Source organism: Petaurus breviceps, unplaced genomic scaffold, assembly GCF_028583685.1.
Source record: "Petaurus breviceps papuanus isolate PSGF00001 unplaced genomic scaffold, PetGlider_PUasm1.0 90865, whole genome shotgun sequence".
Lineage (NCBI taxonomy): Eukaryota > Metazoa > Chordata > Mammalia > Diprotodontia > Petauridae > Petaurus > Petaurus breviceps.
The window spans coordinates 9,792,986-9,816,806 of NW_027187367.1; the positions used below are offsets into that span (position 1 = coordinate 9,792,986).

At 42.5% G+C, this 23,821-nt stretch overlaps 1 protein-coding gene across 1 annotated transcript in view; it reads left to right on the forward strand.

Moving 5' to 3' along the window:
• DEF6 (DEF6 guanine nucleotide exchange factor) overlaps positions 1-23,821 on the forward strand; it is a 46,917-nt gene that overhangs the window by 1,274 nt on the left and 21,822 nt on the right. Inside the window, exons 2-3 of the mRNA XM_069073511.1 lie at positions 10,249-10,389; positions 11,037-11,222. Of these exons, the coding sequence (XP_068929612.1) occupies positions 10,249-10,389; positions 11,037-11,222 (327 nt within the window). The remainder of the gene's footprint in view (positions 1-10,248; positions 10,390-11,036; positions 11,223-23,821) is intronic.

Here is a 23,821-nt window from a genome sequence, read left to right on the forward strand (position 1 = left end):
GGAGAGAGCCTCATGGAAGAAACAGGTCTCAAACTGAAATCCATGGATTTTAGGAGGCAAAGATGAGGAGGGAGTACATTCCTGAGCAGAGGGATAGAGATGGGAAATGGAGTGGCATTTGTTATAATCTGCCAGAAAGCCCATTTAATTGAACCCTAACATGTTAATTGAACTTTAACATGTAATAAGCCTGAAAAAATAGGTAGGGGCCAAATTGTGAAGGGTTTTAAATGCCAAACAAAGCAGTTTGTATATGACCCTGGGAATAGTTCTCTGAGGATGTGGCTAAAGGGGTAAAAGAGAAAAAAAAATCCATCATAAGATCTTGGGCCTCCTAGTCCAATCCCCTCATTTTACAGGTGAGAAAAAATGAAACCCCAGAGATGAACTGAGGTGTAGAATAATTGGATGAAAGGAGTGTTTATGTCCTACCCAACTTCCGCCTCCTTGGATCTCAGGGCCAATTTACGAGGAAGAGTTGGAGCCCTTGGGACTCTCACTACTCCATCAATCCCTCAAAGGGGTACTCTGGGACTAATTCCTGGCAGTCTGATCAGTCATTGCAAGTCAGAGCAAGTCAACCTGTTTCCTAGCCTGGTTCTCTTTTCTCCCCATCCACCCAGTGGCACAGAGCTTTAAGCTTTCCTCCTGTGGCTGGGCTAGAACCACCCACCCCCACCTCCCTGACCCAGGGAGGCAGGCAGAGCCATAGCACAATTCCTTTTGTCTTGACTATTTCACAGCCTCATTCAAGCCTGTGCCCACAACCCCAGTTAACTCTATCCTGAAAGTCTGCCTTTAGGATTTGTCAGGTGCCTCTGACTGGCAGCACCCATTACACTCTGAGAGATCACTCTCAGTCTATAAACATTTATGAAGCACCTACTGTGTGCCAGACACTGTGCTAAGCACTGGGAATACAAAGAAAGGGAAGAAAATCCCTGCCCTCCAGGAGCTCACAATCTAATTGGGGGGGGGGGGCGCGCGAAGAAGACAGCACATAATGAGAAACTGCACCCTGCTTGGGCAGCGAGGTAGACCTGAGTTAGAATCCAGCCCCAGAGACTTAGCTATGTGACTCTGGGCACGTCACTTAGCCCAGTTTGACTCCGTTTCCTCATTTGTAAAATGAGCTGCAGAAAAAAATGGTAAACAGCTCCAGTATCTTTGCTAAGAAAGCCTCAAAAGGGGTGGCTGGGTGGCGCAGGGAGTAAAACACCAGCCCTGGAGTGAGGAGGACCGGAGTTCGGTTCTGGCCTCAGACACTTTAACATCCACACAAAAAAAGTAGCTGTGTAACCTTGGGCAAGTTACTTAACCCCAACTGCCCTCCAAAAAGCCAAAAAAAAAAAAAAAGAAAATTACTAAATGAATAAAAAAAACCCGCCCAGCATGGGGGAATATCGAAGTCCTGGGACCCCCCTTTTAGTGGAGGATCTAGGAGGTCTCCTATATCCACTGTCTATCGCTGCTCCATAATGAAGGCAGTTTTTCCCCTTAGTCAGAACCACCGAAATGTAAGGGTAACAGACATCCAAGGGAGGAGATTCCATGGTCTTCTGAGTAATGTCTTAGAATATCAACAGATTTCAGGCAGATTTTTCTCCCTTTTATTCCTGAATCCCTTTTGCTACAGAAATGTGTAGTTTCAATTCCACCACCTAAATACTAACCACCTCTAGGAGCGGCTAGGTAGCTCAGTGAATAGAGCACTGGCCCTGGAGTCAGGAGGACCTGAGTTCAAATTCGGCCTCAGACACTTGACACACTTGCTTAGCTGTGTGACTTTAAGCAAGTCACTTAACCCCAATTGCCCTCCGAAAAGCAAAAAAAAAAAAAAAACCTTCAGAAATTTAGTGTCCCCCAGCTCCATGGTTAACCTAACACTTTCATTTCTTCCCAAATCCTTTTGTTTCTAGGTACCATTGATTTGTCCTCCATCACCAGGGGACCCTGGAGTTTTTCTCCATATTCCCTGTGCCCCTGTATGCAGGGGCTGCAACCCAGTTTATGGCCCTTCCATTCTAGCTACATGGTCAGCCAGAGAGGCCAACCCAGTCCATACCCATATCTAAGCCTACACTTTGGTTCCTTGAAGGGGAACAGTCATTCCCCAGGGAAGGGTATACTAGGGGTTTAGTTTCACATTTCCTTTATGACCATGGGGATCTGGTAGCTGCCCATGTCTCTTTACAGCTACATCTTTACTTGGATGGGACTCAAGCTGAGCATCAATTGTGACCCTGGGAAAGTCATTCCATTTTTCTGTGTCTCACTTTCCTTATCTGTGAGATGAGGGGGTTGGATTAGATGTCCTTTAAGGCTATTCCAACTCTAAGTTATAATACTTTGGTCACACATGGGACATTGGTAGAGTTTACTACAAAATGATGGGGTTAAGCTAAATGATCTCTAGCCTACCTTCATGTAGGTATTCTCTAACTTTCAATTAAATCTCTGGGATTCACTGTCTCAATAACAAAGAGCCCAGGGAAAAGTGGAGTGGTTGATATCTAACATCGCAGGATGTAGAAGGGAGGAAGAGGACCAAGTAAAGCCCAAGGAAGTCCCTTCAGTGGAGACAAGGGAACTGAAATGGGAGGAAGTAATGGTCAGGCCTCGGAGTCCGGAAGGGGCAAAAGAGCAATAGAGAAGTGGTCAGAAGACAGAGGAAGAAGTTAAGAAGGGAGATAAATAGTGCCAACACCAGGCAGCCAAAACAGAGCATGAATCCCTCCCTTCCTTCCTTTCTCCTCCACCTTTCCCTCTCCTTACTCCCTAATGTTGATGCTTCTGGGGAGTATGGATCTTCCATTGTCCTCAGCCCAAGGCTGACCCTACCTTGAGTGCTTTTGACCAATCCTAAAGAAACACGGGGAGAGATCATGAGAAGAAAGAAGGAAAACATGGTTTTTTAGGAAAGGCTGAATGAGCAGGGATTATAAAACCTAGAAAAAAGAAAGCAGAGGAGGCATCAAATAATTCTTTTGCTTTTTTCAAAGGTTACTTACAAAGGATGGAAAATGGCCTTTTGTCCATTTATAGTGAGACCAGAACAAGAAGAAAGAGTCTTGAGCTGTAGCAGCATGGAATAAGGCTCAATATTTATGACTTCTCCAAAACTGAGATCTATTAAGTTTTGTTTGTTGTTTGTTTTTATTTGATTTGTTACTAAGAGTAGACACCTTTATCATTATATAGAGAAGGCTGGCTAAATGTACTTTAGATGATTCTAATTTTGTTGGAAACATCCAAAGCATCATAGTCTCAGCCTTCTTAAGACATAGACCTTCTTAATTCCATTGAAGTTGATAGGACATTTATGTCATACCTTTTACACCCTGCTTCATCTAATGTTTTTTAGCCTTGACATCCACAATGATTCCCAGGGTTCCCTTGTCCTTGTTCTTGTTCCTAGCAGATTCGTGGTCAAGGAAAACTTAATGATGGTATAGTCAATCAGTTAACATTTATCAAGTGCCTACTGTGTAGCAGGCATGTGCTAAAAGCTGGGTTGTTCCTGCTTGGGGCACTTTTCCAAGGGTTCATGGGCTATCTGCAAAGCCATAGTGTCTTGGGTCACCCGAGGGTAAGGGAGGCTTGAGTTTTATTCACATGTACACCCTTTAACACTGCCTTCTTGGCCTTCAAGGCTTTCTGTTTTGGGAAAACGAATACTTCCTTCAATGCCCCATCCTAGGGGAAAGAAAGGGTACGAACCTTAATGGTTTTTAAATTTTATTTTTTGCAGTTGACAAAAATTTGTTTTCTCTCCTTCCCACCCAGTTGAAAAAGAGAAAAATTTAAAAACCCAAAACATTTGTAACAAATAAACATAGTCATCAATTCTAACCACCGTGAACAGAGAGAACTTGACCTCTCACAGACAAAACATTTCCCTCAGAGGGTGGAATTGAGAATCTGACTGTCAATGAGGTTTCCTTGCTTCCTTGGTGGTGCCTTCCCTGGTTAGGGGTCTGACGACATCAGTCATTATCATCAGTAAATTCTAGCAGCCCCCTTTTACCTTTAGGATCAAATATAAACTTTTATTTGGCATTGGTTCCTTAAGAATTCTCCAACCTCCTGCTGCATCCTCTGTCCTCTGTACACTCTACAATCCAATCAAACTGACCTTCTTGCTGTTCCCGCCTGGCTGTTCCTCATGCATGTAATTCACTTCCTCCTTACCTCCATTTCGTAGAATCCCTTGTTCCTTCACGTCTCAACTCAAGCACCATCTTCTATATGAAGCCTGTCCCAATTCTACCTCCTTCCTCACCCCAGCTCCCAGTGCCATCTGTCCACAAAGTGCCTTGTATATGTTTTGAATATATTCCTCATAAGTCCCTGTTGTCTCCCTTGGTTGAATGTAAGCTCCCTGAGGGCAGGGACTGGTTCATTTTTTTTATTGGTATTCTCAGTGATAAGCATAGTGCCCAGCATATTATTGTTCAAATGTGACCCCATTTGGGATTTTCTTGGCAAAGATCCTGGAGTGGCTTGCTGTTTTCTTCTCTCACTCATTTTACAGGTCAGGAAACTGAGGTAAATCAAATTAAGTGACTTGGCCAGGGTCACACAGCTAGTAAGCATCTGAAGCCAGATTGGAACTCAGAAAGATGAGTCTTCCAAACTCCAGGCCCAGCTCTCTATCCCCTGTGCCACCTAGCATGTAGTAGGTGCTCAATAAATGCTGCTTTCTCCTTACAAAATTTTTTTTTTTATAGCAATGGTATCAAACTCAAACAGAAAGTAACATTATCTGTGTTCTGTTGTGTTTTTATTTATTCTATGAAGTGTTTCCCAATGACATTTTGGTCTGGTTCTTCCCCCCTAGTGTTTGACACCTTTGCTTTAACACAATGCCCCAAATCCAGTTGTGGTGCCCAGTAGCAGCCTTCATACCTGTGCTAATTTAATTTGATACCTAATATCACCTCCACCCCTCCTGAGGGTGGAATGACACAGTGGCCAGCCCCTGAGCCCGGGGGGGTTTCCAAGATGAAACTGGAGTGAACCCAGAGTATTCTGCCCAATCCAGGAGAAACACAAGGAGAAATTCTGCTTGGAAAGGAAGGAAGGAGAATAGGGAAAGTCAAAGGGAGTCAGTGAGCAACTCTTAGCCAAAACATTCTCACTTAGTACAAGTCTTTGTTTTTGCCCCCCTTTCTTGGGGGCGCTGAGTTTGCTACCTTCTCCTGAGGAGGGCTTTCTCCAGCCATTATACATCCCAGACTTGGGTATAGGACTGTGAGAAAAGTAGTAATTAGTGCACAGAGTGCTGGGCCTAGAGTCAGGAAGACCTAAATCCAAATGCAGCCTCACACACTTACTAGCTGTGTGACCTTGGGCAAGTTACTTAACATCTGTTTCTTCATCTGTAAAATAAGATAAAAGCAGAGTTGTTGTGAGGCTCAAATGAGATCATTGTAAATCACTTATCACAGTGCCTGGCACATAGTAGGCAGTATATAAATGCTAGCTATTAGGAATGGTAGTAATTAGTAATGGGCTGGTATTAGGAGTAGTAGGGAAAACTCTGACCTAGAGTTAAAAAGACCTGATGTGTTGTCCTGACTCCACCCCTCATGAGCTGTGTGGCTTTGGGCAAGTAACTCTGTGCCTCAGTTTTCTCCTCCATAAAATGATGGAAATAGATGACTTCTAAGGGCCCTTGTAGTCCTGAAGGGTTGTGATTCTATTCCATGTTTCCCTGGGGAAACTAGAGGAAAAATACATCCCAACTCGGGGGTTCTCTGGTACCTCTGATTGGCTTTGCATTGCCCACTATCCTTGCGATCCCTAGGGCCCAGCCATAACACTCCAAGGTGACCACACCCCTTTCCTGACCCCAGCTGTGCTAGCCAGAGCACACCCTATTCAGGAAGCCATAGCTCTCTGAGGTTTGCCAACCTCTCTGTCTAGGGACAGGCTCTGAGGCCCTGGCTTCCTGGAGCCCTCCCTTTCTCATCATCCTAATACCCCACAAGGGTATTTGGGCCCACACTGAAAGCCACAGCCCTGGAATCTATTAATTCTAGCCCTTCCCCCAGCCTTGGACTTGCGTGGGCCCTGCCCGGGGAAGGGCAGTAGCAAGAAAGAGAAATGAAGAAACTGGTTGTTAAATTAGGCTACGAGGAGATGGTTGGTGTGATTAAAGTAAGGTGGAGACTGAGGAACTGCCCATACATGGATAGAGAAAGACTTAAGAGCCTGAACAGGAACAAGGGATGTTAGTTAGAGATCTAGACAAAAAACAATAACACGTTAAAAAATATAGCTATATTTCCACATGGTTAGTTTCCATCATTGTCCTGTGGATTTTATTTTATGCATTTAAAAAACATTCTGAGAAGGGCTTTAACCAGATTTCCAAAGGAGTCTGTAACACACAAAAAAAGTTAAGACTTACTCTCTCATTTTAATCAATGGGAAACAATTTCTGAGAGAAGGCAATGTGATTTAACCACATTCACACTGCTAGCTCTCTTTCTTTCTACCCATAATGGAACATGAAGAGGGAGACTTAAATCGACAGAAGGGAGGCCTTAGGTGAGACAGGAGGAAATCTGACCAGGGCATTTGTGACGCCCTACTGTGCAGTGAGCGTCACACCTGGAAGAAAGAAGAAAGCAGAAGTCTTGTTGTGAAGGAATGTAGCATACGTGTACAAACCTGAGGGAGCTCAGGAAGGATCATACAGAGCTAGGAAAGTATACAAGGCTACCTTTGTGTGAAGAAGGGAGGCGCAATGATTTGTCTGAGGTTAATTAGAAAACGTTTTCTGGAGAAAGAGGGGGGCGTTTTGTTTTTAGTTGACTGTTTAGTCAAGTTTGGAAAGAAAGCAAGTATATGATCTCATTTGGGGTTTTCTTGGCAAAGATACTGGAGTGGTTTGTCATTTCCTTCTCCAGCTCATTTTACAGATGAGGAAACTGAGGCAAACAGGGTTAAGTGACTTGCCCAGAGTCACACAGCTGGTAAGTTTCTGAGGCCAGATTTGAACTCAGGAAGAGGAGTTTTCCTGATTCCAGGCCTGGCACTCTATCCACTGCACCACCTAGCTACCTATAGACAGGAAAAAGCATTAGAAATAAAGAGGATTAGGTCACTGAACCTCTCAGTCTCCCCAGGTAACTCTCTAAGACTGTAAGTTTGAGGAGAGTTGCCAGTCAGCATCAGTGGAGGGTTTTCCCTACCTTCACAGATCTGGACCAGACACACACAGACACAGACACACACACTTTATTTTTTACATATATGTGTGTATATGTATTATGTACATATATGTAGATGTATAGATGTTTATATATATACACATATATGTATATATGAATTGTGTATATATGCCTATACATATGTGTGTATGTATACATATATCACTCTGATGCATGAATTCTTCCTACCTTGTCTTTACTTGCCTTATTTTGGCTTTTGTCCAGTGAATTGGGCTGCCTAGACCAATTCTTCATGGATGCTGCCTAGCACTACCCATAAGGCCATGGGATTGCCCACACGTGGCAAGCTGTATTCCTCCCAGCCCAGGGTTCAATCACTTCAGTCACAGATAAGAGGTAGAAGAGTGTATGGTATGTATCCTCCCTAATATCACCCTCATAGGCTAGTCCTCAAACATCTTTTAATAATCTGTTTTGTACATGGTATTCATGGATTTTCTGGAATCTTTCTTGACTTAATTCATTCTAGCACCTTATAGATCAAGTATTGGAGGCATATGTTGGAGGTTATGATGCCATAGTGTTAAGACCATAGAACAAGACTCAGTTGGCCATGTAGAAGAGGGAGGAGTCCATCTGTTGGCACTGTCCCTTACCTCTTGTTGGCAGCAGTATATACAGAGTACCAAACTTCAATCAGGGGTTTTTAACATGGGCTCCACAGGTCCCTAAGATGTACATGGATAGAACTGAGGGTCCACGAGTTTGGACAGAGGAAAAAAAAATCACATCTGAATTTTCATTAATCTCTAATTGAAATTTTGGGCAGCTAGGTGGTACACTGGATAAAGTGCCAGGCCTGGAGTCAGGAAGACTTAGCTTCCTGAGTTCAAATCTGACCTCAGATTCTTATTAGTTATGTGACCCTTGGCAAGTCATTTAACCCCATTTGCTTCGGTTTTCTCATCCTTAAAATGAGCCAGAGAAGAACACAGCAAACCACTCCAGTATCATTGGTAAGAAAACCCCCAAAGGGGTCATGAAGAATTAGACACAATTAAACAATGACAATAATAACAAATTGAAATTTAGCATTTCCTTCAATTATTAATCTTTAAAAAAAAAAAAGAAATTATTCTGAGAAGGGACTTTAGGGGATTGCCAAAAGGGATTCATAACATACAAAAGCTTAAGAACCCTTGACTGAGAGTCTCAAAGACCTAGGTTTAAAGCTACCTCTAACACTTACTACCTTTGACACTTACTAGTTGTGTAACTCTGGGCAAGTTATTCAACCTCTTTGATATTCATCTGTAAAATGGTAATTTTGGCCTCTACCTCAACAGGATGGTTGTGAGACTCTAATAGGGTAAGGAAAAATGCTTCAAAAATGTTGAGGGGCTACATAAGGATCAGTTATTATTATTTGGGGGGCAAAGCTTGGGGGTACATTCCCCTGGAAAGCACCTAGTCACGCCTCCCTGTACCCACTTGCATGCCATGAATAAATGAAACCTTGGCTGTTGGCTCTGAAAGGCTGCCAATGCCTGACTTTAGAGTACAGAAAACAGCACTTACTCTTATTTACCAGAAATTTTGGCTTCTTGAGCTTCAAGGGGCCCCCTTGTTCTAGTAAGACCAGGATTTCTCAAACGAGCCAGTGTTTATCCTGCTCATTCCTGTCATGATGTTATAAACTTTGATGTGATCCCTTCTCAGTATTTTAAAAACATACAATATAGAATGTCATAGGATCATCTCTTTAGAGCTGGATGAAATTTTAAAGGACACATTGTGTGTCCTCTTCAATTTTACAGGGGAGGAAACTGAGGCCAAGAAAGACTAATTGACTTTCCCAGGGTCATCCAGACAGCTGGATGGGACCTTTGAGAACATCTACTTCAAACCCCTTCATTTCGCAGATGATGAAACGAATGCCCAGAGTGGTTAGTTAAGTCACGTAGGAGACATGTACAAACATGAGATATCCAGAAAATAATTTAACAGAACAATATGCTAAGATGGGTGAGTTATTAACACTGCTGCCTTTGTGCTGCTGAGAAACAGAATGGATTAGTGGAGAGAGAGCTGGTCTCTGAAAGTTAAGATTTGTCTTCTAACAGGCTGTGGTGACCCTGGGCAAAGCATTTAACCTCTCACTCTGAGCCCATGAAGGGTAGAGAAGGTGAAGGCTTGCTTTCTTTGCTAGAGTCTCTCAGGAGTTCTCTGTATCTATGAAAGCACAAGTCAGACTACTATCCCTTTCCCTACCTTTGTGTTAAGTGCGAAGGCACAGAATGTGCTTTAATCACACAACAGGCTTTCTGCAGATGGGAGGTCACAGAGATTGTTCAGTTCAATGCCTTCAATTCTTCATGTGGGGAAACCAAAGAGGAAGTGACTTGCCCAAAGTCACACAATGGTCAGATGAGAGAGGGGAGGTGATTTGTCCAAGGTCACACAATGGCAGTGCCCCAAAGGGGAAATGACTTGTCTAGCCTAAAGTCACACAATGGCAGAGAGTATGGCATTGCCTAAGGTCACGTAATGGCACAATAATAGTGCCATTGCTTTTCCCACTGCATCAAAATGCCTTTCATGGTTTGTTCTCTTGGGGCCACCCCTAAAGCTCGCCCCTTTGATCATTTGAAATGTACCTCCCTGGACTTTCTCCTATATTCATCTTTAGGTCTTTCTGGAGGTGCAGCAACCTGATAGTCCCCCCAGGCAGGTACAGTTACACCTGGGTGTGGAAACACTACGGGAGAAACAATGAGTGTTTGATGGAAACTAGGCTAAGTCTGGGGGCTCTGCTCCACTGTGGGGATTGAGGCTCCACCTAGGTCCCTTCAACCTGTCATCCTAGGAACCCATCATCTTCATAAGCATAAATGGTGTTCTCATCCAAGTGGCCCTGGGACCTTGGTAGCCCTTGTCAGGAATTGAGGGAAGGAGGACCTTTCCCATGCTTGGCAAAGATAGTCCTGTGAACAATGGGCTGTAACAGGAAACTTTGGCAGAGTTTTGTTTGGACACTGGAGAATTAAAACAATGACTCTTTTCCCAGGTCTTGTCCCACAACCTATACACGGTGCTGCATATCCCTCATGACCCCGTGGCCCTAGAGGAGCACTTTCGGGATGATGATGATGGCCCAGTCTCCAGCCAGGGTTACATGCCCTATCTTAACAAGTACATCCTGGACAAGGTGAGAGCCAAGCCCTGGCCCCCAACCTCTACCCTTACACCCACCTCTTTTAACCATCTTTGAACCTAACCAACTTTGAACTAGCTGCCACCTCCATCTATCTCTGTCTCTCATGGACCACCCCACCTCTTTGCCCTGGTTACCAAACTGCAACTTCCTGAGTACATCCAAACTCCCCCACCTCCTACCCTCCAATTCCCTTGACATTTCTATCCTCCTTCCTCATCCACCAACCCACTCCAGGTGATTTTGGCTGCCAAAGTGCCCTTCCTACCTTTCCTCACTACTCAAATCCGTATCTTACTTCTCCCAACCTACTACCCCAAACCTTGCTACATATCCACCTTCACCAAGCTGACTCCAGTTACCTCTTCTCCCTACCCAGTTTTATTTATATCTTTTTGTTCTGCCTCCTTCCTCTGCTTCCCCTTGAATCACAAGTTCCCCTGAGTCTTGTCTTCTCTCTTCCCTTGGCTGGAATGGGGCTTCTCGACTAGTAGAGTTTGGACCCAGCCAGGCTGACTCCACATCAGCTCAGGTGTCTCCAAACCTAGAGCTCTGATACCCTAAGGGATTGGGAGGGTAAATCTAGTTGAGACCAAGTCTAGGATCATGAGACTGTGCTGACATCTTGGCTCTGATCCCAGGTGGAAGAGGGAGCTTTTGTCAAGGAACATTTTGATGAACTGTGCTGGACTCTGACGGCTAAGAAGAACTATCAGCCCAACCGAAATGGGAATAGCACATTATCCAATCAGGATGCTTTCCGACTCTGGTGCCTCTTCAACTTCCTGTCTGAGGACAAATATCCCCTTGTCATGGTACCTGATGAGGTAAGGGGGGACAGGAAGAGGGGCTCAGGGAATAGTCAGGATAGGTCACAAATAGTTCCAAGGAGGACTGACCCCTAAGAGGGCATTGAGCCCTTGACTTTTTCTTTCATCATCCTTTCCCCATCCTGATACCCATCCCTTCCCTGCTTGAGATGCCCAGTCACTAGCCACTTAAAACTACCCCTGAAGGCATGACTTCCTCAAAAAAATCAATCAACTCAGTACTGAAGCTACAAAGATAAAAATAAAAGATTCTACCTTCAAAGAGCTTACTTCTGTGGAGGAAACAACATGTACCTCAGGGATAAGGGTCTGGACCAGTGAATTTGGGGGTATAGGGAAAACTCCCCAGTGAGGACATACAGTCTATCAATACAAATTGGTACCTTCTCCTCAATTTATAGTCTTGGAGGAGAACAATAAAAAGGAATTGCTTAGAGCAATGAGAGATCAATTGAGTCGTCCAGGACGTGAGAAGTAGAAACCCTGGTCCTCCTGGTTTTTGAGGACAGTTCTCTGCTGGTTCCACCCCACTTAATAGTTTTTTTTTTTTTGGTGGGGAGGCAGGGGAAAGGCAAGGTAATTGGGGTTAACTGACTTGCCCAAGGTCACACAACTAATAAGTATGTCACATGTCTGAGGCTGGATTTGAACTCAGGTCCTTCTGATTCCAGGGCTGGTGCTCTATTCACCGCACCACCTAGCTGCCCCCCCACCCCATATATAAAAGATATTCAAAGCCAATACAAGGCAACCTTTTTTTTTTCCCCTTTTCTTTTTTGAAGGGGAAGAAAAAGCATTAGCAGCTGGTGAGGTCTGGGAAGAACTAGCTAAGGAGGTGGTGCTTGATCTAGGAGTTAGAGATAAAGACTGAATTTAGTAGGGGTGACTAGGTGGCACAGTGAGTACAGCACCTGCTCTGGAGTCAGGAGGACCTGAGTTCAAATTTGGCCTCAGACACTCAACACTTACTAGCCATGTGACCTTGGGCAAGTAATTTAACCCCAATTGCCCTGCCTTCCCCCCTCCAAAAAGAAAAAAAAAAAAAGAAAGAAGACTGACCTGGGCTCCAAAATTGTCGCTTTCCAGCTCCTTAGTCCTTGGCTATCTTCAAACCCACCTGATGTAGCTATTCACATCAACTCCGATCACAATAGATGGAGTAGGAAGTTAGGAGTTAGGAAGACCTGAGTTCAAATCCCACCTTAGACACCTATCATCTGTGTGACCCTGGATAAGTCACTTAACTTCTGTGTGCCTCAGTTTCCTCAACTGTAAAATGGGAATAACCTCCCAGTGTTATCATGAGGATCAAATGAGAATATTTGTAAAGCACTCAGCACAGTGCCCAGTAGGTGCTTAATAAATGCTCGCTTCTTTCCTTCCTTGCTTCTAAAGCCCAAATCACATGGTGACATAATTGAGAGTGCTGGACTTGAACTTAGGAAGGTCTTGGACCAGATCTCATTACATTCTGTCACATATTAGCAGGATGACCCAGGAAAGTCACTTAACAAGTTTCCATATCTATAAAATGAGGATAATAATACCTTACTGAGTTGTTGTGAGACTCAAAGGGGATAACATATGTCAAGTCATGTCAATTATTATTGTTATTAAAGGGTTAACCTTGGCCCCAGTGTTTGCATTTTTAAAAAAGTTACCTGGAGAGGCCCTTCCCCCAAAGGCATGAATAGTAGTGATTGGAATTTCTGGCACGTGGTGCGCTGGCAGATATTTGGGAACCAGGGAGGCCTATGCTGGACCAGTCAGATCATGCCATTTAGGCAACAGGACTGTCTTTAGCCTAGGGCATTTCTTTAAATTATTTTCCTTATAAATTTAATAACAATTGCAACAATTTAACTCACATTTACAGAGCTCCACACAGTTTCAAATAAAATCAGGAATACAGTCTCCAATAAAACCATAAGCTCTAAACGATTTGTATTTTGCTGTGTAAGCCTGGGTAAGTCATGTGTTAATATACATTTATAAGTAAACGTTATCAAAACAAGAGTTCACTTGGGACCAGGATTAGATGATAGTTTTAGAGCTGAAAGGGACCTCTGAACTCATCTAATTTCTTCACTTTACAGATAAAGCTAATAAGGCACAGAGAAGTTAAGTAATTTGCCTAGACTCACATAGCTAGTATCTAAGAAGGCTTGTACTTTTCTCATCTGTAAAATGAGGGTGTTGGCCTCAGTGATCCCTTATAGATCTAAATCTGAGATCCCATGATCTTTTCTGTTCATTTTTTTCTACTATGTACTTTTAAAAATCTTATAGTAATTATACCATATAAATATAATTATTATATTAGTAGTCTTTGCTTATTTTGTATATAGTCTGTTTAGTTGTATGTCTTCTAATTCCTCTTTCTTTTACCCATATCCCTTCACATGTCTTCCTTCTGTGTGTCTTTGTATTTTTCATATTTGTTCATTTTTACAAAGCAATAATACCATTATGCTAATATGCCACCCCTTATCCTCCCATTCTTTAATTGTTAGAAATACAGTTGTTCCTAGTTTGTTTGCAAATGTGCTCAATTGCCCAAATTAATTTTTTTTCTTTTTGGAGGGGGGAAAGCAGGGCAATTGGGATTAAGTGACTTGCCCAAGGTCACACTGCTAATTTTTGTGTTAAGTGTCTGAGGTCAAATTTGAACTCAGGTCCTCCTGTCTCCAGGGCTGGTGCTCTATTCACTGTGCCACCTACCTGCCCACCCAAATGATTTTTCTAAAGCACAGAATTAACCTTGTTATTTCCCTACCCAATCAAGGCTTCCTATTACTTCTGTTGTTGTTGTTCAGTCATTTCAGTCATCTGATTTTTCATGACCCCATTTAGGGGTTTCTTGGCAAAGATCCTGGAGTGGTTTGCCATTTCCTTCTCCAGCTCATTTTACAGGTGAGGAAACTGAGGCAAACAGGGGTAAGTGACTAACCCAGGGTCACATAGTAAATTTCTGAAGTCAAATTTGAATTCACAAAGGAAATCTTCTTGACTTCAGGCCTGGTGCTCTATCCACTGCGCCACTAGCTGCCATGTTACTTCTAGGATGGAACATAAACTTCTGCCATTTAAAGCATGACCCTGGTACCTTCTTACCTTTCTAGTAAAGCAACTGTGAATATTTTTGTCCAATTATGTTCTAGGAGTGTAGCATCATGGGATTTAGAATTAAAAGGGACTTGAGAGATCTTCATTTTACAAATGAGGAAACTGAGACTCAGATAAGTTAAATGATTTGCCCAAGGTCACAAAGGTAGGGGTGGTAACCAAGGCCAGATTTGAGACTACCTCCTCCTTTTGGAGTAAGTGTCCTCTACAGAATCCTTTATCTCCCGTCTCACCAAACAGCTTGATTAGTTTATGCAGAAAAGCTGGGAAATAGAAAAAAGGATGAAGAATGATTAGGAATGGAATACTTACTGGAAATAGGACCATATACAAAAAAGCTGGTTTGGTATTACAAAAAAGGATGAGTAAGATGAGAGTAAATATATGGGGGTATGTGTGGTAGGGCTGATGTTGGAGGTAGCTCTCATGCCAGTCAGTTCAGATTCAATATTGGACAAAATGAAGCCCTCAACAGTCATCAGTTAACAAAAAGATGTTTGCTTTGCCCTAACACAGTGAGGATATGCAATAAGGATATCCTTAATTTCTCTATAAGAAGTCCCCTTCATCTCTATATGGAAAAAAAAAAAACCAGCCTAGTCATGAGAGCAGGACGTGATGAAGGGTGTACTGACTCAAGTCCCAGTTTTATGTCAGAGACTCTTTATGCCCGTAGATAACCAGGAAGTTTCCCAGGGAATCTGGGGCCAGTCAGGTCCTGGGAAGGATTCATTTCCTTTTGTTATTGTTGTTCAGGCAGGTCCAATTCTTCAGGGTTTTCTTGGCAGAGATACTAGAGTGGTTTGCTGTTTCCTTTTCCAACTCATTTTACAGATGAGAAAACTGAGGCAAACAGGTTAAGTGACTTACCCAGGGTCACATAGCTAGCAAGTGTTTGAAGCCAGATTTGAACTCATAAAGATAAATCTTCCTGACTCCAGACTTGGCACTTTATCTACTTCACCACATCGCTGCCATTTCCTTTCAGAAAAAACTAATTGCTGTCCCAGGAGGAAAGGGAGAAGCCATGTTGTGGGGAAATGGTGGTAGATATTAGTCCTATCACAGACAAATTGGAGAGAAGTAAAGCCATCTAAATTATTTTGACTAAAGAGGTCAAGGAACCAAATAAGGAAAAAACGGGAAAGAATTCAGAAGATTAGGAAAGGAATTTTCTTTTTGTTATAGATGACATATATTTCTTCTACTGTCCTTTCTTCCTTAGAAAGTAGAGGAGGGGGACAGCCAGGTAGCACAGCCAGTAAGAGCACCGGCCCCAGTGTCGGGATGACCTGGGGATCAAATCTGGGCTCAGATACTTAGCACCACACCCAGTAGAGGAGGGGGTTGGCTAGGTGGCGCAGTAAAAAGTGCACCAGCCCTGAAGTCAGGTGGACCTGAGTTCAAATCCAGCCTCAGACACTTAATACTTTTTAGCCATGTGACCTTGGGCAAGTCACTTAACCCCAATTGCCCAGCCTTTCCCCCTCCAAAAAGAAAAAAAAAGTAGAGTCAGCTAGTTGACATGGGTGACATTTACATAGTGATCTAAGGTTTATATTTGTTATATCATTCAATTTGTTATAGCTGTTGTTTTTTGAGGTAATCAGGTTTAAGTGACTTGCCCAGGGTCACACAGCTAGTAAGTGCCTGAGGCCAGATTTTAACTCAGGGCTTCCTGACTCCAGGTCTGAGTTCTATCCACTGTGCCACCTAGCTGCCCCCTACATCATTTAATTTGACCTTAATAACACCCCTCTAAAAAAAATGCCATAGGTAGCATTCCTCTATCTTACAGATGAGGAATATGAGGCTCATAGGGGTAAGTGACTTAACCAAGATCACACAGCTAGTAAGTATCAGAAGTGGGATTTAAACTCATGTCTCTCCTGACCTCTCCATCTAACACATTTTCTACAGCACCATAGATTCTAGCCTTCCTCATAAATATTAATGAGAAAGCTTTAAAAAAAATTTTTTTAGAAGTTCCTGGAAGAGACTCAAATAGAGTTCTTTTCCAAATGATGTATATTGTTGGTATTCTATAATGTTTGTAGAGAGATGGTCAGTTAACAAGTATTTATTAGGCACATACTATATGCCAGACACTAAGCTAAGCACTGGGAATATTGTACCAAAAAAAAGTAAATTTCATTGAGCTCACATCTCAATGAACTCAGTCTAATGGGAGAGACAACATGTAAACAAGGATGGGAAAAAAGCTATAAACAGGATAAACTGGAAATAATCAACAGAGAGGAAGGCATTAGCACTTAAAGGGAATTGCAGACTTCTTGTAGAAGGTGATATTTTAGCTGAGATCTGAAAGAAGTCAGGGAAGCTAGGAGGTGGAGATGTGGAGGGAAAGGATTCTAGGCATGTGGGACAGCCAGTGAAAATGCCCAGAGTTAGGAGTTACTGGTGTGAAACAGCAAAAAGGCTAAGGACACTGGATTCCATGGGGGTGACGTATAAGAAGGCTGGAAAGTAGGAGGAGGTCAGGTTATAAAGGGCTTTGAATATGATGATGATGGTAATGATGTTCTTAATCAGTTGTCTCCAGCTCTATAACATCCCATGTACATATGGAGGCTTCTTGGCAAAGTTGCTGGGATGGTTTGCCATTTCCTTCTCCAGGACATCCCCGTTTTACAGATTAGGAACTGAGACAAATAGGGGTTAAGTGACTTGACCAGGGGCAGTTAGTTGGTGCAGCAGATAGGGCAACAGTCCTGGAATCAGGAAGATCCATCTTCCTGAATTCAAATCCAGTCTCAGAAACTTACCAGCTGTGTGACCCTGAACAAATTACTTAACTCTTTTTGCCTCATTTCCTAATCTGTAAAATGAACTGGAGAAGGAAATGGCAAACCACTCCAGTATCTTTGCGAAGAAAACCCCAAATGGGGTCATGAAGAGTCAGACACAACAGAAACTACTGAATAACAAAGACTGCCCAATGTCACATAGCTACTAAGAGTCTGAGGCTGGATTTGAACTCAGATCTTCCTAAATTCAAGCAGGGCACTCTATTCTTTGTACCACCCAACTGCCCCTAACAACAACAACAACAATAATAATAATAATAGCACCTTATTGTATATAAACAATATATAGTATATTAAATATATAAATTGTACATAAATTATTGCATGTAAACAAAATATACCACTTTAAGGTATGCAAAATATGTCACAAATATTATCTCATTTTATCCTCACAACAATCCTGGGAAGTAGATGCTATTAATATCCCCATTTTACAGATAAAGAAGCAGATAGAAAGAGGTTAAGTGATTTGCCCAAGGTTTCATAACTAGCCAGTATCAGAGATGAGGTTTGAACTCAGGTCTTCTTGACCCACAGTCTAGTACTTTTTATTTCCTAGCTGCTAGATGATTATATATTTAATCCTAGGGGTAAGTAGATAATTATTGGAATTTATTCTCTAAGAGCAGAACATGAGTTAATTTGATGGCTGAAGGTAGGAAGGACTGTAGTGGGGAAGGGCTTAAGGCAACCAAACCAACCAGAAAGCTACTATTCTAGTCCAGGTATGAGGTGATGAGAGCCTTTTCTGGAGTGGATAGAGAGTGGCCTTGGAGTCAGGGAGAACTAGATTCAATTTCTACCTCTGATTATATATTTATATCCTATCATATATCATATGCATGTATGTATATACATACACATACATGCCTACCTCCATATATGTGTATACCCTCACACGTACATATTTATGTATACACATATATACATACATATTTATACATGTCTCTGTCTGTCTATCTATCTATCTATCTATCTATCTATCTATCTATCTATCTATCTATCTATCTATCTATCATCTATCTATACTGTCTATGTGATCCTGGGAAAGTCACTTGTCCTCTCAATGCCCAGGCAACTTTCTAAGACTCTCAATTGCCCTGTAGGGACTTATCCACATCGGTAAGATGGGTTTTTTCCCCTACTCTTCATGGTACCAATTAAACCACAGGTCCATTCTAAAACAACAATGATAACGTTAATTATAAACACACTCGAAATAAGGACAGACAGATAAGCCCTAGTAGAGAATACTAGCCTGTTAGAGAATCTGGATTCTCACACAGTCTGTCCCTGGGATAGAATAGGTCCCTTCTATTCTCAAGAATCACCCAATTCTTGCTCTCTCTCTTTTTTGTTTTGTTTTGTTTTGTTTCTTCTTTCTCGTGGTTCATTCCATTTGTTATAATTCTTCTTTACAACTTGGTTATTGTGAAAATATATTTAATGTGAAGGTATATGTAGAAACTGTATTGGATTTCATGCCTCCATGGGGGTGAGGGGGGAGGAGAAGGAGAAGAAAATTTGGAACTCAAAAGCTTGTGGAACCGAATGCTGTAAACTAAAAATAAATAAATGTAAAAGAAAAAAAAAAGAATCACCCAGTTCAAGAGAAAGATTTCTTAATCATCCCCTTATTTATATAGGATGACAAAGAAGGAACTGTCAGTGAGCTGGCTTCTGATTCTCTCTGTCTTGTACTAGCCTCACCTTCCTTGTCTATCTGTCCCATCTCTCTCTTTCTGCCTTTTAAAAATTTCCCCCCTCCTCTTGATAACCGATTAAAAAGTTAGGCTTCAGTTCAACCCAATTCAACATTTGTTCATCACTTACTATATGCAAAGCATCTCCAGAGATACAGAGATAAATTAGGCATAGGTTGTCTGTGAGGAAGTGAAACGGTCCCACAAAGAATTGTGCTGTAAATTTGGGCATTTTATATCCATAGGAGAGTAGGCTAGGCATCCTGGTTTGGCAGCAGTAGATCCGGGTTTGAATGAAGCTCCAACGCATTTTTGATGGTGGCCAAGTAGACAAGTCACTGCCTCTCTTTGATTCCATTGAAGAAATTGTTTTTTGAGTAAAACTCAAAAATGCTATGGTCAACTATTAAACAGAGAGTTGGGGGAGCCCGAAAGGGGGAACATTCACTTCTGGTTGAGAGGATGAAGATAGTTTTTGTGGAGGAAGGGGCATTTGAAGGATTTCTATAGTATGAGCTTTTGACTGATGGAGATGAGGGTGGGAAAGATGAGGCAGGGCATTCCAGGCGAGAGGACCCACTGAACAAAGGATCCACAGAAGCAGAAAGAGGGAGGGGAAAATGAACGTGGAGTGGTCAATTGGTCCCTTGGAAAATACAGGGTGTATCCTAATAGCGAGGTAATGGACTCAAAGTGCAAATTGAGGCATTTTTGTGGACATGGCCAAACAGGAATTTGTTTTACTCGACTATACATGTTTTATAGCAGGTTTTGCTTTTCTTTCTTCTTCAGTGGGAGGTAGGGAGAAGGTAGGAGAGAGAAGATAGATCTTTGTGAAAATAAAATATAATTTAATTTTTTTTAAATAGAAAATGCAAGTATATTAAGTATTTCCTAGTGAACAGAGTGCTAGACTTGAAATCTGGAGGACCTCGGTTCACATCCTGCCACTTCCTAGATGGGTAATATTGGGCAAGTGGTGAAGCCTCATCTCACTCATCCGTAAAATAGGGCTTAGGAGATAGGGGCTTCTGAGGTTCTTTCCAGCTCTAAATCTGTAATCCTATGGAGAGTTAGTGTGGTCCCATGGTTAGAGAGCTGGTCTTGGGAGTCAGGAAATTTTACCTTCTGACATTAGCTACGAATTCTTGCCCCTAAAGGAGATAAGTCATGGAATCTCTATTATAGGTCTTCTATTCAACTGTCAAATTATCTTCCTAAAACACAGGTCTGACCATTCCTTTCCCTTCTCCCTTATTCAGCAAACTTCAGTGGCTCCCTGTTCCTTCCTGGATCAAATACAAAATGTTTTTCTTGGCATTCAAAGTCCTTCCTAACTTAGCCCAGTTGTCTTACACCCCAAAACATGCTTTGCTATCCAGTAACACTGGCCTTCTGACTATTCCTCTTAAATGCTCCAGCTCCTGACTCAGGGCATTTTGCCTGGCTATACCAGAGTCAATGTCAATAGTAACAATTTCTCTTTTGGCCAGCAACCTTGAAGGTCTTCCCTTCCCAGTTTGATTTTTTTTTTTTAATTAAAGGAGCCATCCCTTGACTCACTTTTTTTTTTTAAGCAATTGGGGTTAAGTAACTTGCTCAAGGTTACACGGCCAGGTGTTTCTGGGTGGGTGCTAAGTGTCTGAGCCCGGGATTCAATCCCCAGGTCATCCCTACACTGGAGCCGGTGCTCTTACTCTCTGTGCTACCTGGCTGCCCATTGACTCACTTCTTAAAGAGGCCTATTCACTGAATGGGCATTATCTCACTCAAAGAGAGAACTTGAAAAGGCCTTAGCCTAAAAGGGCCAGGGTCTCCCCTTTCATCCTGGGCCATATCTAGCCATCCTGATGAGTATCTGGCCACTGAACCCAGATGGCTCTGGAGGAGAAAGTTGAGGCTGGTGACCTTGCACAGCCCTCCCTCACTCAAATCCAAGCCAACTGAAAGTCATGTCATCATCTCCCTGATGTCACGGTCCTTCTCGAAAATGAAGGACAAACACAACCACCACCACATTCCTGGAGTGCTCTCTCTCCTCGTTTACTCCTGCAGGCTTCCCTGGCTTCTTTCAAGTCTCAACTACAGCCCTACCTTTTGCACAAAGGCTTTCCCAGTTCTTAATCTGTGGCAGGTAGAAGATGAAATGATTGAGGAAAACAAAGGTTTAGTCTTCCAAGCATATCGACTCATTAAGCGATGCATGCCAATTGCCCAACAGAGTGGGACCAGGCTCTTTCCTCAGTTTAGGGGTAGACCACGAATACAATGGTAGACTGATTTTAAAACACCAAAAATAATTAATCAAATAAGGCCAACTAGTTAAAAGGAAACAATACAACATTAGGTAATCTGATTTCTAATTGGATGAAAGATTAGATGCTTTCCAAGTTGGGGGAGGGGAACTGATACAATTCCCTGAATTCAGAAAAAGAGGTGTCAAATGCTCCCCGAGTACCTCTAAACAATCAAAGGAATGTGGAAACAATACTGATTGATAAGTATGAGACAAGTTTTCATATAAGACGTAGGGGTTGCTTGAGGTGTACAATTGTGAGAAAACTCCTTGCATTAATCTTTGGATCTGATAGAGTTTCTGGCCAGCATTCTAATCCTTACTAAAGGGTCTTTAAGCAGCAGAGAAAGGTGGTCCAGTTTCCCAACCACACAGAACTAGGTTCAAACAGTACAATAAGTTTTCTTCCAGTTCTCAGGAGTGAATGTGATGGGGGGGGGGGAGGTAGCAATAGGTTATACAGGGGCTCCGATCAATGACCAGAGTCCCTGCTGTTCAGTCTGGAAGGAATTCACTAGGCCCAAGCAATCTTGTGAGTCAGGATTGTAAAAGTTTATTGTAACACTTTACAGCAGGCAAGGGTTCTTAGGGAGCCTGAAAACTTAAAGAAGTCATAGGTATAGTTTTTAAGGAGTCATGACAGTAAATCAGACGTCAACTATGCTAACTAGGTGAGTAAGGGTGGGATTAAGGGAGGAGTTAAGGAGTGGTCAGAGCTTAAAGGGACATGTACTTTTAATATCAACTGTGCAGGCGTATTGCACATAATTCACTGGGAAATAGCCCAAGGTGGGACTACCTGGAGGTGTGGTTTTAGGCTTGAAATGTCACTAAGTCACCTAGCGGTGAGGGCTGACTGAGAAGTGCCTAGTCTGCCACCCATCAGTGTCATGTTTGACAAGATGGATGTTGTGAACCAAGGCTAACGGAGACTCAGTATGTGTATAATTGGCTAAGGAGTTAACCTACAGATAGTGCATTGAAGGATTCATAGGTGCAGCTGGCCATTATGCTAGGGGGAGATAACATTTGCCTAAGCTAAAATGTTTATAGATGGTTTAGTGAAGGATTCATAGGTGTAGCTTGTTATTGTTCCAAGCAGAGATAAACAGTTCATGGGTTGTTGCTGGGCAGAGTGCTGGCACGGGGAAGGGGCAGAGTTAATGCTCTGAGGCTGGGGGCTGGGAGGACATGTGATTTTACAGACTGGTTTTACAAACTGATGTTACAAACTGATATTACAGACTGATATAACAGACTGATATTACAAACATAGATCCCAAGCACCCCATTAAATGGTTTTTTCACATGATAGAGGTTTGATTAAACTCATTATGGAATAGAAAGGGAACTGAGCTTGTTCCAGAATTGTCACCAGATGGAGTCAGTGTGGCTTACTCGATTCTCATGATTAACCATTTGCTATCTTAATTCCCTGAGTTCCCTCAATTTTAGAGCCTTCCCTTTGAGATGACTTCCAAAAAAATTTTTTTTTTTAATACACACACACGGGGTTGCTAGGTGGTGCAATGAATAGAACACCATCCCTGGAGTCAGGAGGACCTGAGTACAAATCTGGCTCAGACACTTAATACTTACTAACTGTGTGACCTTGGGCAAGTCACAACCCCAATTGCCTAGCCTGCCCCCCCTTAAAAAAAAACAAAAAACACACACACATATCTATGTGTGTGTGTGTGCACATAGTTGTTTGTATGTTGCCTCCCCCATTAGACTGAGAGCAGAGGGTTGTCTTTTGCCTTTCTTTGTATATGTAGCATTCTGAGCATTATTGAGTACATGTTGTCATTGTTCAGTCGTTTTTCAGTTCTGTCTGACTCTTCATGACCTCATTGGAGGCTTTCTTGGGAAAAATACTGGAGTGGCTTGTCATTTCCTTCTTCAGATTACTTTACAGATGAGGAAACTAAGACAAACAGGATTGAGTGACTTACCCACACAATTAGTAAATGTTTGAGATCAGATTTGAAGCTGAGTCTTCCTGACTCCAGGCCTGGTACTCTATCCACTATGCCACTTAGCCGTTATACTCGAGCACACACACACACACACACACACACACACACACACACACAGAGTTGTTTAAGTGCACTAACAGTTGGGTGGATCAAGAAAAGCTTTATAAAAAATACAGTGGTGGGATGGCTAGGTGGCAAAGTGAATAGAGCACTAGCTCTAGAGTCAGGAGGACCTGAGTTCAAATTCAGCCTCAGACACACCTGACACACTTACTAGCCACGTGACCTTGGTCAAGTCACTTAACCCCAATTGCCCTGCCTTCCCCCCTCCAAAAAGCAAAAAAAAAAATTTTTTTAATTAAAAAAAGAATACAGTGGTTGACAAAGTTGCCTTTTTTTTTTTTTGGCTAGGCAATAGTATCAAGTGTTTGAGGCCCATTTGAACTCAGGTTCTCTTGACTCCAAGGCAGGTGCTCAATTCACTGTACCACCTAGCTGCCCCTGGAACTAAGTCTTAAAGGAAGGAAGGGATTATAAGGCAGAAGTAAGAAAGGAGTGAATTTTAGGCACCTGGGACAGCTAGTGCAGAGACACAGAGACTGGAGATGGAGTAGGAGGTGTGTGTGTGTGTGTGTGTGTGTGTGTGTGTGTGTGTGTGTGTGTG